The following is a 17,402-nucleotide window of genomic DNA, read 5'->3' as shown; positions in this document are numbered from 1 at the left end:
ACTCTTTAAGAGTTCATCATCATTTAATCTATTAGAAGATCTTGTTTTCTCTTGTCAAAGAATGTGAGATTTGTGTGTGTGTGTGTAACAATTCATGACACTTGATAAAGGTTTTTCTCCTCCCTTGATAGTTAGCATGCTGATTTTATTTACTCCAGCTTATTAAATATTCCACAAGAAGGTGGATAGTAAGAAAAGATTAAAAAAATTTTTAGGGAGTTCCCTTCATGGCTCAGGGGTTAATCAACCTGACTTAGTATCCATGAGGACACGGGTTTGATCTCTGGCTTTGATGAGTGGGTTAAGGATCCAGTGTTGCTGTGAGCTGTGATGTAGGCCTGCAGCTACAGCTCTGATTCGACCCCTAGCCTGGGAACCTCCATATGCTGTGGATACGGCCCTAAAAAGACAAAAAAAATTTTTTTTGTAGTTTAGCTTTTTCAGTAAAATGGTGAATATAATTTGTTTTGTCATTCAGAATGGAATTTCATTGTAAATGACATTAATATTTATATAATTTTCTACTTCAGTAAAGTCCAGGTTGACTGGATGCATTTTAGTTATCGAAAAAGATTATAATCTCTTATATGAAGGCATTTATTTTATATATATATATATATATATATATATATATAGCATTTATTTAGATATATAAATAGAGTTTCTAGGGTTTTTTTTTGTGTGTGTGTGTGTGTGAATATAAATGAACTCTTTAGTCCTCTCTGTGGGCCCTCCTTAATGGTCTCTCTGGTATTTTTTGTCTCCCTCTTCCAACCCCCAATACCCTATATCTTGCTTTCCTTCCCCCATGGAAGAACACACATTCACAATCTTGCCTGAAGTCCTTTCTGGAACGACATGGGCTGTCTTTGTTGTGGATCTGGATGGCAGAGCTAGGTGATGGCCGGGAAAGTAACCAGAAGCTTCAGGAAGAGGTAAGTTCACACAATTTGGTTGTTTCTTAAAACTGCTATATTTATTATTTAGGTTGAGAGTATTGTGATAGTATCAGTGATAATGAATTTAGCACTATATTTACCACTGATATTAAAATAATTACATAATATTATTGTCTTAATATCATTCCAATAACTTAAGTTTACATCCTTTTTTTTTTTGTCTTTTTAGTGCTGCACCCATGCATATGGTAGTTCCTAGGCTAGGGGTAGAATCTGAGCTATAGCTGCCGGCCTACACGATGGCCACAGCAATGCCAGATTGAAGCCAGGTCTGCGATCTACACCACAGTTCACAGCAACACTGGATCTTTAACCTACTGAGCAAGTCCAGGGAATGAACCCATATCCTCATGGATACTAGTTGGGTTTGTATCATCTGAGCCACAACGGGAACTGGTACAGACACTTTGAGTTTACTGTGTTGTTTTCCCTCTAGTAATCTTTTGAAGCTTTGTACTACGTAGTTGGTAACTACAAGAATAAGATATAATGATATAGTTGAATGTAAGATCCAGTTTGTTGCTAAAACCATAGTTTTAAGAAGATGGAAAATACATGAAACTTAAATTCTGGGGTTCCAAAAAATTAATGAAGAGTTGAATTCTGATGATAAGAGTAAGAACATTTTGGAAGTTCCTGTCATGGCGCAGTGGTTAACTAATCCGACTAGGAACCATGGGGTTGCAGGTTCGATCCCTGGCCTTGCTCAGTGGGTTAAGGATCCGGCGTTGCCGTGAGCTGTGGTGTAGGTTGCAGATACGAGTCAGATCCAACATTGCTGTGGCTCTGGCATAGGCTGGCAGCTATAGCTCCAATTAGACCCTTAGCCTGGGACCCTCCATATGCCACAGGAAGCGGCCCTAGAAAAGGCAAAAAGACAAAAAAAAAACAGAGTAAGAATACTTTTGAGGAGTGAATAAGTGTTTTAAGAGCTCTAAGTAAATGCTCATTGATAGTGTCATTAGCGGAGTGGTTACATTTATACTGTCTGATGAAATATACAGTATTTCCTAACTTGGCTTAAATCATAAGTTCAAATATAATCCCAAAGTAATTTAATAATAAATTTTTAAAAACAAAAACATGGGATTAAGCAAATGAGTGATTATCTTGCTTTCAAACTTTCCCCAAAGATTTAGCAATAAGCAGGACTTGGGAAAGCATTGGGGTTTATATAGAACTACATTGGGGAACACTTTGGAAGAAATTCTTGGGTTTCAGAGCGTGGGGGCAGGAGGTAGTTATGTCTGAATGAGAAGAGAGTCTTGGAGTTCCTGTCGTGGTGCAGGGGAAACAAATATGACTAGGAATCACGAGGTTGCAGGTTCGATCCCTGACCTTGTTCAGTGGGTTAAGGATCCAGTGTTCCCGTGAGCTGGGGTGTGGGTTGCAGATGTGGTTCAGATCTGGTTTTGCTGTGGCTGTGGTGTAGGCTTGAAGCTGTGGCTCCCATTCGACCCCTAGCCTGGGAACGTCCATATGCCTTGGGTGCGGCCCTAAAAAGACAAAAAAAAAAAGAAAAAAGAGTCTCTTAGCTAGACACCTATTTGTCAAAGGCTAAATAAGTTAAGTATTAAATATCTGCCTTTTTGGTTTGTATACAGGACATTTAAATGTATACTGTTGCATAGTTCCCAAGCTTTTTTTTTTTTTGTCTTTTTGTCTTTTTTGTTGTTGTTGTTGTTGTTGTTGCTATTTCTTGGGCCGCTCCCGCGGCATATGGAGGTTCCCAGGCTAGGGGTTGAATCGGAGCTGTAGCCACCGGCCTACGCCAGAGCCACAGCAACGCGGGATCCGAGCCTCGTCTGCAACCTACACCACAGCTCACGGCAATGCCGGATCGGTAACCCACTGAGCAAGGGCAGGGACCGAACCCGCAACCTCATGGTTCCTAGTCGAATTCGTTAACCACTGCGCCACGACGGGAACTCCTAGTTCCCAAGCTTTTATCACAGTCATTTGGGAAACTTCTTAGAAAAACATACCCAGAATGAGGTCCAGTAGTGCTTATGTTTTAAAAAAAATCTACTTGGGAGTTCCAGTTATGGCTCAGTGGCTTAACCTGACATAGTGTTTTGTGAGGATGTAGTTTTGATCCCTGGCATCGCTCAATGGGTTACGGATCCAGCATTGATGCAAACTGTGGTGTAGGTTGCAGATGTGGCTCAGATCTGGCATTGCTGTGGCTGTGGTGTAAGCTGGCAGCTGCAGCTCTGCCCTGGCCTGGGAACTTCCATGTGCTGCAGGTGCAGCCATAAAAAGAAAAAAGAAATATACTTGGGTTTGAGAACTACTGGTGGAAAATATTTGTCCTGTTCGATGGTGTGAGCAGTTTACCTGCTCCACATTTTATTTTTGCTGGTCAGTCTTATTAAAACAATTTTCCTTATTTTCTAGAGGAGAATAATATGAAATTTAAATCCTTCTGTGGTTGTAAGACTTAGGTCTTAATTTAGTAAGAAAGTAAAAAAAAAAACCAATCAACCACTCCTTCTGTTTAATGATCTGAATTCAGTCCAGAGCTTTGAAAAGTCAGCTGTATAAAGTGATATCTTTTTTTATTATGTTTAATCAGATTATAAAGACTTTGGAACATTTGCCTATTCCTACTAAAAATATGTTGGAGGAAAGCAAAGTACTTCCAGTTATTCAACGTTGGTCTCAGACCAAGACTGCTGTCCCTCAGCTGAGTGAAGGAGATGGGTATTCCAGTGAGAATACGTCACGTGCTCACACACCACTCAACACACCTGATCCTTCCACAAAGTTGAGCACAGAAGCTGACATAGACACCCCCAAGAAGGTAGCGTTGCGCAAACTTAAAATTATAAGTGAAAATAGCATGGACAGTGCAATCTCTGATGCTACCAGTGAGCTAGAAGGCAAGGATGGCAAAGAGGACCTTGACCAGTTAGAAAATGTTCATGTAGAAGAAGAAGAAGAGTTACAGTCACAACAGCTACTCACACAACAGTTGCCTGAATCTAAAGTTGATAGTGAAATTGCTGTGGAGGGCAGTAAGCTACCCACATCTGAACCAGAGCCTGACACTGAAATAGAGCCTAAAGAGAGCAATGGCACAAAACTAGATGAACCTATCGCTGAGGAAACACCATCTCAAGATGAAGAGGAAGGTGTATCTGATGTGGAAAGTGAGAGGAGCCAGGAACAGCCAGATAAAACAGTAGATATAAGTGATTTGGCCACCAAGCTCCTGGACAGTTGGAAAGACCTAAAGGTAAGAAAACGTTTTTGTTCATTTTACCCAGGTTTAGAGTTCCATAAACTTTAAGATGAATTATCTACTTTTCTAGCAAACTGTATTTTTGAAAAAACAATACTGTCAGCTAATTTATACATGTCTCAAACATCTTTTAACCCATGGCCAGAGATGCCTAACTAATAGATAAATGTCCCCCTTTTCCTCACTTAGGAAACTATATCACAACATTGAATCCAGTTTTTCTAGTGGGCTTTACGTGAAAAACAAAACCAAAAATCCTTTGAATAACAGACATTCTATATTTAAAGAGTCTACGTAAGAAAAAAGTTTAAAATAATTGGAAATTAATTTATTGGATTAACTAGAAATTAAAAATAAAATTAATTGGAAAACCAAGGTAATTTAGCAACTTATCATCAAAAAATTTTAAACATAAATATCTGTTCCAGTAAAACAGCTTTATATGGCACTAGTTCATACTCAGTTTAATGATTGTTTCTGAAATAGGTCTGCTTTTAAATGCCTATTTCTTTGGCTCAAAGATGTTATCTAGAGAAAAAAGGAGTTCTGAAACCCTTGCATCTAATACTTACATAATTGCCTGTTGAACTATATAGCATGATGTGCAGGATTTGCTTTGCAGAGAACCCAGTCTGGGTTGGATAAACTCAGAAGTGAATAACAGGATGAGACTAGGAGATATGTGGTAAATTTTGATCATAGATGATCTGGATCTCTGATCCAGGTCCTGAAGATACTGTGGGAACAGGTTACTACCTAGCCTATATCCTTCTGTTTCTCCTTTCTTCTGCCAAAGGTGAAGCAGCCAGATAAACCAGCAATACAAGTTTGCAGCAAGATGGACACCTGAATTCTCTCTGTTCCCAGTTACGACTATAAAGCTCACCCATTAGATGCTGTCATTTTATTCATAGGGAACTATCCTTACACTGAGCAAAAGGAGTATTTGGTTGTTTGTAGACTGCTTATTTTTGACATTTGTAATTTACTGTGTTGAGACCCTTCTCTAAGTATGGTGTGGTTTCAGCTCTCCTTTACCTATTTGAGCTCTTAGTCATGCTATGCTCTGATCACTTATAGTTCCGCATAAACTCAACTTTATTAAGCCTTATGAAATCTGACCTTATTATAAATATAAATATAAAAGGATTCAGAATAAATCTGTTTATGAAACATGAACACAGAAACTGGAGTTGCAATTAACTGAAAGAGCTGCTGGAACAGTCACTTGTGTGAACATTTATTTAGGGCTGCTTTGCAAGGGCACAGGAGTCCTTGGAAGAAGTCCCTTGTGTGTTTGGAGACTGATAGTAGGGCTTGTTCTATGATTGGCTCAGTAGGGAAGGTAGAAGTGGAGACAAGCACACTCATAGACACAGGTGTATAGAGAGTGGGGTTGTAGACCTAGTAGTTCACTTGCCTAAAAAGGCTCTGGTTGAAATAATTAAAAGAAAAGAAAAAACTACAATCATGTTAATTCCTTAAAAAAAAACTGTCTCAAAAAATCTAGAATAAGTAAATATTTTTGTTTCTTTATATGGTAGTTTTAAAATTACAATTATAATGATATATAATTGTTCTTTGGGATTATCCTTAATTCAATTAGATATAACTGGTACTTTAAACTGAGACTGTAGACACGTATTTTTTGAGTTGTACAAAATTATTTCTTCCCTTGCTTATTGTCCTCCCTACTCCTATCTGAAAGATCAAAGTGGTTGCATAGACCATGTAGTTGATGATCCTCCTGACTTGAGGTTTAAAATTTTATTTGTACCTAAAATATATCTTTCTTAACCTTCATACTTTGGATTTATCCCAATTCTTAGCATTGAGGAAGTCATTAAATAAAATCCTCCTTCAAACTTTATAGTTTGCTCTGGAATCATTACCCATCTAGCATTGCATTACTGAGAAATGTTTTTGCTTGACTGAATTGTGATGTTTTGTTATGCATTGGTGCTGGGGTTCTTAATTCATCTATCATTCTAATTAACATTTACCATGGTTCTAATTTCAAAACTGATTATGGTTGTCCTTAAAAAATATACTTTAGCTAGGGAACCCATAATTTTAACACGTTTTAGAGAAACACCTTGACTTGATGTGATTACTATATATCCATACTCTCCCGGCATTGAAAGAGTTAACTACTTCTGTCTGACTTCCACCTATGTGTTCAAGTAGACATTGACAGAAAAGAAAACGTATTATTCAGCCAACCTTTATTAAGCACCTGTTGCCAAGCACTGTGTTAGTTGTTGATGTTAATTCCAAGATTACACTAAAAAGCATTGATCTGAGATTGTGGTTATGTTAGCCACTACAAGCTTCCCTGACCTTCATAGGCCACTTTAACATTGTTGGACATGTGTTCCACTTGGCCTTTCTACACACTGGATGGAGTGAAGAACTGAAAGAGGTTGCTTCCAATTTCTTAATCTTGATTTTGCTGTGAAGGCAAACTATAGGGATCATCAGTAAATGAAAGAGGGTGGGAGGGAAGGGAATGAAGCTTCATGAATTACTCTTTGTCCTCCCAGATCTGATGATGATCCCCCTTGTAACTTGAACCATTTCCATCTAGCTTCTCAGGGCAGCAAGGAGCTTGTTAACATCACCAGCTGACCATGTGTCTCCTTTTCTCAACTCCATTTTCAACTTCGTGCTGAAGAAAAACGAGAACCTAGAGTGCATTCTGTGAAGAAACAGGAAGATGGTTGGGAAGTTGGATGATGCATGAAAAATATAATAGGTGAAAAGAGGACAGAGGTGGTTAACTCACTGGCGCCGGCGTTATTTTGGTGCGTCCATTGCCGACAATGGATGTCGTTCTGGGAAAATCCCGACTCCTGGCGAGAAAGGATTAAGTGAGCTACTTTTTCTATACCTCTATACACAGGACCACTGCCTTGGCTCCACAAGGCTTACATATTTTTGACTCCTAAAGTAGACCTCAACAAGAAACATCACCCAACACATTGCTACATGTGAGCAAGTATTCATTTTCACATTCAAATTAACTGGGCTACATTTTCAGCAGGGACGTGTACATGTTTTTCTGTTTGTAAAAGGAATTGTTGTACATCACCCCTCATGCTGAAAATATACCCTAGACTTCCCAGGGCAAAACAGCTGGTTATAAGTGATGATTAATTATAGCTTGACTTGAAAAATCTTCATTTGGATCATAAGAAGAAGAGGTAAGGTTCCCGTGAATTTGGCAGTTTCAGTTGCAGTTAAATAGCTGCGAGATTGTGATGGCTAATGATTCCAGAGCCTCTCTTGTAAATACTTAGGTTACAGGATTTGTGTCTCCTTATAATGAAGTCTGAGTATAGTTTCATCTGGATTAGATGATTTAGGGTCATTTTGTACATGTGATAAGTTGGACTTTTCTTAAGTACCATCCTTATCTTTTTCGTTTTTATCTCAAGACATTATTTTTAATTAGACATTGTTTTCCTAGAAAGTTAAGGATTGAACTCTCTACAGAAGGTTTAAATAATTCAGAGAATTACCCAACTGAAAAGTTTTGAGTCACTGCTTAGAATTTTGGTTCCTGACAAATACTGTATATAAAATCTACTATGCAGTGTTTCAGAGTGAAATGATCTGCCCTAGATTTCTGTAATAAATTTCAAAATCAGTAGTAGAGATTATTCTCTATCCATAAGAATAAATATTACTTATCCTTTTATTTAAAATTTGGAATTGCCCCCAAAGACACTATTTTAGGTACTGCTACCTTGAATTTTTATAGTAAATACCTGACTTGTTAAAGGCAGGCATAGTCTAAAACTTTTTGGTAGTGCATTTTTTTAAATTGTCAGATAAATACCTTCAACTAGATTATGAGTTGGCCCATTCTTCCCCTGTTTTTGTAAATGATGTTTTAAGGGGAGCACAGCCAGGCTCGTTCATTTATGTATTGTCTGTGGCTGCTTTTGTACTGCACTGGTAAATGTGAGTTGTTGTATCAGAGACTGGATGGCCAACAAAGCATAAAATATTTAATGTCTTGGCCTTTATCAAAAAGATTTGTCAATATCTAATCTTGATGAACTACAAAATCTGGCTGCTGCAGACATTCTGATTTTGAATGAAGTCATTTTGACACTTTATTTTTGGGGGTGAGCACTTGATTCTGTTTGCCTAAAGACATAATGATCATGTTTCCAGAGCCCATGAAGTTATTTTTCTCTTAAAAGTTTTGATTCTGTTTAGGAAAAGTTGTTTTAGTGATTTGGATATAGGACTATCTGAGAAGTGGGAGAATATGTGTACATTATAGAGTTACCTGCAGGGAATGTTGTTCTTCCTTCAGGAACATAATCAAGTTAGTGGGAAACTTCAGAGACTGTTCCAGTACTGATAAATTGGTATAATCTAGTTTTATATATAACCATAATGAAAGCATCATTTTTCCTTCTTAATGTTCTTCATTTTTGATTCTTGTATAATTTAAGACTTACAGGAAAGTTGCAAGAATACTATTCACTATGTATTCTTCAAGTAATACACATTCCAGTGACAAATGTAGGAAAAAAATCAGCTAAAAATTCCTCTAAACCCCCCACCCAGATTCTTCAGTGTTAATATTTTACCAAATTTCAACAATAACAACAACAACAAAGGAGTTCCTGTTGTGGTGCAGCAGAAACGAATCTGACTAGGAACCATGAGGTTGCAGGTTCGATCCCTGGCCTCACTCAGCAGGTTAAGAATCTGGCATTGCCATGAGCTGTGGTGTAGGTCACAGACGAGGCTTGGAAACCACGTTGCTCTGACTGTGGTGTAGGCCAGCAGCTGTAGCTCCGATTAGACCCCTAGCCTGGGACCCTCCATATGCCACAGGTGCAGCCCTAAAAAGCAAAAGCAAAAGCAAAAAAAAAAAAAAAGGTTTCTAAAATTACTTGCTTAGATGCTTATTTCTTCTCACTGGTCCATGAGCTCTTCAAGGGCAGAGGCCATTCCTTAATTGTTGCACTAAGAGTTACCTTTATTTTTATATCTTTATAGTAATGATTGTAATAATAAGTACCACTTAATGACTACTATATGTCCCGTACAGTCTACTACATTCAGCAGCACAGATCTTTTTGGAAATATATATCTGTTCATGTCAAAGTCCTATTTAAAACTTCTAAATGGTTCCTCATTACACTGTTAAAATTAAATCCATTTTTCTTAGCAAACTTTGCATATCATGGCATAATCTGGTCCTTATTTATTTTTTCATTTTCACCTTAGCCTTTTCTGGCCCACCAGTAGGACTGTGCTACTAATGTTAATTCACACATACACACCCCTCATTGTAACTCATTTCTGAGAAAACTTTCGGAGTTCCTGTCGTGGTGCAGCGGAAACAATCTGACTAGGAACCATGAGGTTGCAGGTTCGATCCCTGGCCTAGCTCAGTGGGTCAAGGATACAGCATTGCTATGAGCTGTGGTGTAGGTTGCACATGTGGCTCGGATCTTGTGTGGCTGTGGCTGTGGTGCAGGCTGGCAGCTGTAGCTCCGATTAGATCTCTAGCCTGGGAACCTCCACATGCCATGGGTGCGGCTCAAAAAAAAAAGCAAAATAAATAAATCTATTTTGTTTAGATGTCTTTGCTCATTTGTTTCATCCTTTCCCCTGAAAGCCTTTACTATTCCTCCAAGACAAAGTATCCTGCCCTTTTTATATGCTTTCATAACATCCTTCCAATCATAGCAGATAACATTTCATAATTGTATATTGTGCAGAGGCAGAGACTGTGTCTGTCTTGGTCACTCAAGCCTCTCCAGAACACTGTGAGAGAGTAATAGATAGTTTGGTACTTCATACAGACTTGAATGAGGAAGTGAAGAATGTTCATTTTCTTCCATGGTACCACACTACTTCTTGAATCCATAATTGTATATATTTATTTGATAGGCAGAAAATTTTTGATTGGGCATCATATAATCTTTACAACCCTATAAAGTAAGTGAAGGTGTTTTTATCAGCTGTAAAATGGAACTAGGCCCTTGAGGTTGTAACTTAGCTATAAGTGGCATATCTGAAAGTTGATTGAGTGCTTCTGATTTAAATCCTATATTTTCTCCACTCCTTTTTAAAATGATATTATAGTGATCATGATATCCCTGCCAGACAATTCATGTAACTGTGTGTCTTTGGTGATTATTTTTCAGATTTCTTGCAATCTATTTTTGTTTTAGTAGCTATAAGAAGTCCAAATTCATTCTTAAATCATAGAAATTACCATTTTAGTGTTTTGTTCAAGTATCTTTTTTTCCTTAATGCTGCAGGGATCAGCCTGTGAATCCATGGTTGAACTTAAAAGGATTTTCAGAACCCTTGAAATTGTGTGCAAAACTTTGGGGATTTCTGGGGCAAGCGTCCAGAAATAGGGGCAGCTTCTCAAACAGGGATGTATATATATGTGGGTTGGGAAAAGAATGAGTTGTGATCCAAAAAGTATTTTCTGGATGGTCTTAACTACAGTGTTGTGTTGAGTGCAACATGTAACTTCTGTGAAGTCACTTGGAGGGCTGTGGTGATTTTATAAGATCTTTTTTTTTTTTTGCTTTTTAGGACCTCAGCTGAGGCATATGGTCGTTCCTAGGCTAGGGGTTGGATTGGAGCTGTAGCTGCTGACCTCAAAGCCATAGCAACGTGGGATCCAAGCTGTGTCTGCAACCTACACCACAGCTCATGGCAATGGTAGATCCTTAACCCACTAAACAAGGCCAGGGATCAAACCTGCAACCTCATGGTTGCTAGTCAGATTCGTTTCCACTGCGCCACAATGCTAACTCCATGATTTTTTAAGCTCTAATCAAAAATTATAGGGGCTCAGAGTTCCCTTGGGGTGCAGCAGTTTAAGGATCTGGTATTGTCACTGTAGCAGCTTGGGTCACTGATGTGATATGGTTTCAATCCCTGGGCCAGGAACTTCTGTATGCCATGGCTGAAGAAAAAAAAATTATGGAGGAGATAAATTTGAAAATATAAAGAAAAATCTTAGATTTGGAATTAATTTGCCTAGAAAACAGAAATCTGAAATTAGAGAAACATTTAATCATGACGACTTCGATTATTTTTCAGTGATTACTTACCAGTGTGAAAATACTTTTATTTTTTCCACGCATGTTTTACTGCTGGGCTAGGGAGGCCTTGAGGGCCAGCATATGTGTCAACTGTTCACCTAGTCTTTCAGTTCTAGCATAAGCCCAGCTCATTTTTTGGATTAGAGTCAGGTGGATAAGACTAGAGAAAGAGGCAGGGGGAGGACAAGTTTAAACTCAGTGGCATTGAACTGGAAGGCTTTTTAAGTTACATACTTGCGAAAGAATAGCATTTAGAACTTTCCTTGAAATAGAGTTCCCACTGTGGCTCAGTGGGTTAAGAACCTGACTAGTATCCATGAGGATGCAGGTTCAATCCCCAGCCTCACTCAGTGGGTTATGGATCCGGCATTGCTGTAAGCTGTGGTGTAGGTCTCAGGTGTGGCTTGGATACGATGTGACTGTGGTTAGGCTGGCAGCTGCAGCTCTGATTTTACCCCTAACCCAGGAACTTCCATATGCCGTATGTGCAGCCCTAAAAAGAAAAGGAAAAAAAATTGCCTTGGGAATTCTCAGGTTCCTTAGGCCTTTGCCTGAGACCTCACAGCCCCCTCATTCTTTACCTTGAATGCAGTGACAGTGCATAGAGGTCTTTTGGTGTTATGTCCAGTGCTGCTCCTGAGGCATGCTATCTTTTAATTTTTAAAATAGACCATTCCTATACATGACAAAATTCAAAAAGCATACTGTGAAACATTTCGGTCCCAACCCTGCCCCAAATCCCTGAAGGCAACTAATACAACTAGTTTCTTATGAGCCTTCCAAAGATAATTTGTACATATTATCTGTATATACTTTGCTTTTTAAAATAGCGCTGGCACCACTTTTTATTTAATAAATATTTTAATGATTGTTTCTTGCCAGTTTATGAATTTATTTATTCATAACTGCATAATATAATCAGTCTCTTGTTGGTCAAATTAATTAGTCTTCAATTTTGGCCATTTAGATTGATTTCTTTCTTTACCATAGCAAATTTTTTTTTTGACACATTCACATATGTGGGATATACATTTTAGATTCACATGTATGTTTTTAAATACATTCATATGTGTGGAATATACATGTTGGATAAACTACTAAAAGTAGTATATCTGGGTCATGGTATGTTATTTGTAATTTTGTTAGGTACTACCAAATCACTCTTCATAGTTATACCAGTTTAAATCTTCATCAGCAATGTATGTGCATAAGAATGCCTATTTGACTACATCCTGGCCAACACAAGTGTTGTCTTAACTTTATGTTGGTCAGTCTGATAGGCTAAAATGGAGTATTGTTGTATTTTTAATTTGCCTTTCTCTTATGTACAAAATACTGAATATACTTACATTTATATTTCTTATTTTAAGAACGGTGTCCATATCCTTTGCCTGTTTTTCTGAAAGACTGAAAACTGAAATTGGATCTTACTGTCTTTGATTCTTGAGAGCCTAGCTGTCTGAAGTTAGAAGTTTATGGTTTAGGGGTTTAGAAGTTTATGAGATGTATGACACTGAATTTAGAATCTTGAATTTTATTTTATGTGTGTATGTATGTATTTTTGCTTTATTAGTTTTTTTTTTTTTTTAATGCTACATCTGCAGCATATGGAGGTTCCCAGGCTAGGGGTCTAATCGGAGCTACAGCTGCCAGCCTATGCCAGAGCCACAGCAATGCCAGGTCCGAGCCATGTCTGTGACCTACACCACTGCTCACAGCAACGCCAGATCCTTAACCCACTGAGTGAGGCCAGGGATTGAACCCGCAACCTCATGGTTCCTAGTTGGATTCATTTACACTGTGCCAAGATGGGAACTCCTAGAATCTTGAATTTTAGACCCTCCACAGTCTTGGTCTTCAGCATTCTCTTCTAGTAGACAAAATTTTGAGGCCTTGTAGATCTGAAAAATGCTTTTATTCTATTCTTGTTTATTTGGCAGATCATATAATTATCATTAGGAAATAAATTTTCCTTCGTGGGGGTTCTGGCTGTGGTGCAGTGGGTTAAGGATCCAGCTTTATCTCTGAGGCTCTGTGGGTTTGATCCTCAGCCTAGTGCATTGGGTTAAGGATCCAACATTGCCACAGATGTAGCAAGGGAACTTCATGTGCCTTGGGAGTGGCCAAAAGGGGGGGGGAAATGCTTCCTTCAAATGTTCATTGCATCATTTTCTAGCTTACATTGTTACTATTGAAGTCTGATTCCTTTATTGTGGGATGTGATCCTCTCCATCTGGTGACTTAGGTCTCTTGGTTCTAAAAGAAATTTTTTTTTTTTTGGATACTTTCTTCTCTCAATTTTTTCTCTCCTTGCTTTTTTTGGCTACTTATTAGTTGTAGGACTTCTTACTCTTATACTCTAATTTTTTAATCTCCCATTTTTCTTTTTGATTTTTTAATTCTGCTTTCAGGGAGATACTCAACCCTTTTTTTTTGTTGTTTTTGCTTTTTGCTTTTTAGGGCTACACCTGTGGCATATGGAAGTTCCCAGGCTAGGGGTTGAATTGGAGCTGCAGTTTCTGGCCTACACCTCAGCCACGCAGTACTGGATTCTTAACTCAGTAAGTGAGGCCAAAGATCAAACCCACATTCTCATGGATACTAGTCAGGTTCATAACCTCCTGAGCCACAATGGGAACTCCCATCAACCCTTTTTTTCTATCATATTTTCACTTACCAAGAATTTTTTTTTCTTTCTTTTTTTTTTTTTTTTGTGTGTGGCCATACCCTCAGCATGTGGAAGTTCCTGTGCTAGGTATCAAACCTGTGCCACAGCTGTTTCAACTCTTGATCCTTAACGCATTGCACCATAAGGGAACTTCCATTATTCTTGTTTTTTTGTTTTGTTTTGGTCGTGCTCACATCATGCGAAAGTTTCCAGTCCAGGGATCAAACCTGTACCACAGCAGAAGCCAGCACCACGGCAGTGACAATGCCAGTTCCTTAACCCCCTGAGCCACCAGGGAACTTCCATTGTTTGTTTTCTCCCCCCCCCCCTTTTTTTTTTCTTTTCAGGGTCACACCCATGGCATATGGAAGTTCCCAGGCTAGGGACCCAGTCGGAGCTACAGCTGCCAGCTTACACAACAGCCACAGCAACACGGGATCCGAGCTGTGTCTGTGACCTACACCCCAGTTCACAGCAACGCCAGATCCTTAACCCACTGAGTGAGGCCAGGGATTGAACCTGCATCCTCATGGATACTAGTCGGGTTCCTTAACTACTGAGCCATGATGGGAACTCCTCTGTTTTTTCTCTTTCAATGGCAGCACCTGGAGCATATGGAAGTTTTCAAGCTAGGGATCAAATTGGAGCTGTAGCTGCTGGCCTACACCACAGCCACAGCAATGCCAAATCTAAGTCGCATCTGTGACCTACACCGTAGCTTGCAGCAACACCGGGTCCTTAACCCACTGAGCAAGGCCAGGGATTAAATTTACATCCTCATGGACACCATGTTGGGGTTCTTAACGCAATGAGCCGCAGTGGGAATTCTTGTTTTCTTTTTTATTAGCATCTTACTTCATACAGTATTCCCCTTGCCTTCCTTTGGGAGTAGAATTATCAAATGAAAAAAGGAATATGAATGAGACAATGCACAGACTAGAATAAAATATATATACATATTCAGTCCTCACATATGATTAATATTCTTAGAAAAGGTAGTATAAATGAGTTTATACCTTTTTTAATTCTTCTGCTGTCATTTTACAGGACTTCTGGATAGAGTTGGAATAAGTGCATATATTTGTTCTGCCATGTTTGTGTTTTACATCTGTTGCTATGGACAACTCTTTGTCATCCTTTAAGGCAATTCAGATGTCTTGTTCTCTTCATAATGCTTTTGCCAGTCCTCGTTCCTAAAGCCCAAACCAGTTTTAGTATAAAATAGTGTGTGTTTACTTTCTCTTTTTCTTGAGTGCTTATGAGGTAATAGAGATAGATGTTAAGAGTAATGATTTGAACAGAGACAAATTTATGCTTGGATCCTAGGTTCAGTATTTAACTCACTGTGTTGCTGTATGACCTTAGGAAGTTACTTAATCTTTCTGAGCCTGTATGTACTGTAGGTATACCAATAATACCTCTTTTAGCAGTGTAAGAGGACATGAGAATGCAGTTAAAGGATATGGCACATACTAAGAAATGTTAGCCATGATTATTGTTAGTCTATGAATTCTTTGGTGGCAGGTACTATGTTATCTCCAGTGTCTAAAATGACCCTTTCTTTTGTTATCCAAGTGCTTATTATTTAAATGAACAAACCAGGTTTCTACAAATAGCTGTTATAGAACTCATGCTGTCTTTGTGTACACAATTTAAAAACATCTCCACACACATTTAGACTTATAAAAGGATGTAGTTTGCATTGGTGTTGCATGAGCTTATCTATGATTCAGTGTTTATTGATTCTGAAGATTGATTTTGAGCCTTTGACTGAAAAGGGGTAATTGGCCAAAAGTAGGCTGTTTTAAGCATTGAAAAGAGTTTAAAATGTTGCAGAGGCAGCTTAGGTAACCTGATACTGAAAATGCTGTAATGTTTGTGTTTATATGTGACACCTGTAAATGGTATTCTTACCAGGAATGAAAGAGAATGGTGGTATAGGTTTATTGATAAAAAGCATGAGATATGCAATACTTGAAGCTAATTTAGCATGGTATGGTTGAGTTTTGCAAATTAGAAGTAGAATTTGATTGGTCTGTTCAACAAGTACTTGAGTATTGATTGAGTGCCAGGCATTGTTTTGGTGCTAGGAAATACAGTAAAGAATAAGATAATGTTGGCCCTTAAGAATTATCATTTGAGTGTATACGAATGTGTGTGTTAGTTGGGAATAGAACCAAGACACCTAAGAAATAAAACAGGGTATTTGTAAAGAATATTAGATGGAATGGGGAACCAGATTCTTTGAGGCTCCACTGTGTTAGTTGTAGAACTCAGGTCTCCTGACTCAGAAGTTTAATGTTCTTTCATTATATGCCTTTGAGTAGGGTTGTTAACAAAGTAAAGTGATTTTAGGTAAAGAATAGGCATTTTTGTCAATGGATTCTCTGCCCTTCAGCTGTGACATTATTCCAAACATATTTCCATATCATATAGGCAAACACTATTGCTATTTGTTCATAGGACAGAATGATCTTAAGAAATGTTATAGCAATCCTTACATGGCTTCTTCCTGTCTCAGTTTTCATTATTGTGGGCCTTTGGAAAAATTCTTTTGCATTTCAGGACCTCCCATAGTAGATAATATGAGTTTCCAGTTTAATTCTATATACAGCTTTGACAATATGAAGAGGAGGGTCAGGATACTAATTCCAAGTGCTTGAGTGTATGTTGATAAAATTTGTTCCCATAGTGTTAGGCACACACTAATAGCAGCTCTTGGCCACTAGTTGGTAGTAATCATCTATTTTGTGAACGTCAGAATACTTTTTTTAAAAACTGAAATGTATTTGAGATATAATATTAATTCCATGTTTGTAACATAGTGATCGGAGTACATTTTCTACTTAGCATTTGTTTTAAACTTTTGAATGAAATTAAGAATGTATCTTTAAGCAGTTCCTGCAGTGACACAGCAGGTTAAGGGTTTGGTGTTGTCTCTCTGGCGGCCTGGGTTTGATTCCCCAGCCCTGTGCGGTGGGTTAAGGATCCAGTGTTGCTGTAGCTGTGGTGTGGGTCACAGCTGCAGCCCAAATTTGATGTCTGGCCTGGGAGCTTCTGTATGCTGTGGGTGTGGCCAAAAGGAGAAAAAAAATTTTTTTTTTCTGTTTTCAGGGCCACACCCATGGTACACGGAGGTTCCCAGACTAAGGGTTGAATTGGAGCTCTAGCTGCCAGTCTATGCCACAGCAACACGTGATCTGAGCCATGTCTGTGACCTACACCACAGCTCATGGCAAAGCCAGATTCCTGACTGCGAGCAAGGCCAGGGATCAAACCCAGATCCTCATGGATAGTAGTCGATTCGTTTTCCCTGCACCACAAGGGGAACTCCGAAAATAATGTATTTTTGAGAAGCATTTCCTCTGATACCATATAATGGTCCCCCAACTTGAGGTCTGTAATAAATTACTATAAATGTTTGTAATGAATAC

The 17,402-nt window shown here is 38.5% G+C and overlaps 1 protein-coding gene across 7 annotated transcripts in view; it reads left to right on the top strand.

The window, feature by feature from the left end:
- SETD2 (SET domain containing 2, histone lysine methyltransferase) overlaps positions 1–17,402 on the top strand; it is a 111,064-nt gene that overhangs the window by 50,533 nt on the left and 43,129 nt on the right. For 4 of the 7 annotated variants that reach the window (XM_047772619.1, XM_047772608.1, XM_047772652.1 and 1 more), the window contains 2 exons: positions 816–935; positions 3,535–4,197. In XM_047772619.1, the coding sequence (XP_047628575.1) occupies positions 816–935; positions 3,535–4,197 (783 nt within the window). Of the gene's footprint in view, positions 1–815; positions 936–3,534; positions 4,198–6,790; positions 7,194–17,402 lie in introns of all 7 variants that reach the window. The other 3 variants (XR_007134005.1, XR_007134006.1, XR_007134004.1) reach the window with 3 other exon arrangements.

Source organism: Phacochoerus africanus, chromosome 1 (genome assembly GCF_016906955.1).
Source record: "Phacochoerus africanus isolate WHEZ1 chromosome 1, ROS_Pafr_v1, whole genome shotgun sequence".
Classification (NCBI taxonomy): domain Eukaryota; kingdom Metazoa; phylum Chordata; class Mammalia; order Artiodactyla; family Suidae; genus Phacochoerus; species Phacochoerus africanus.
The sequence above is the reverse complement of the archived record's forward strand: the minus strand, read 5'-3'. Positions and strand labels throughout refer to the sequence as shown.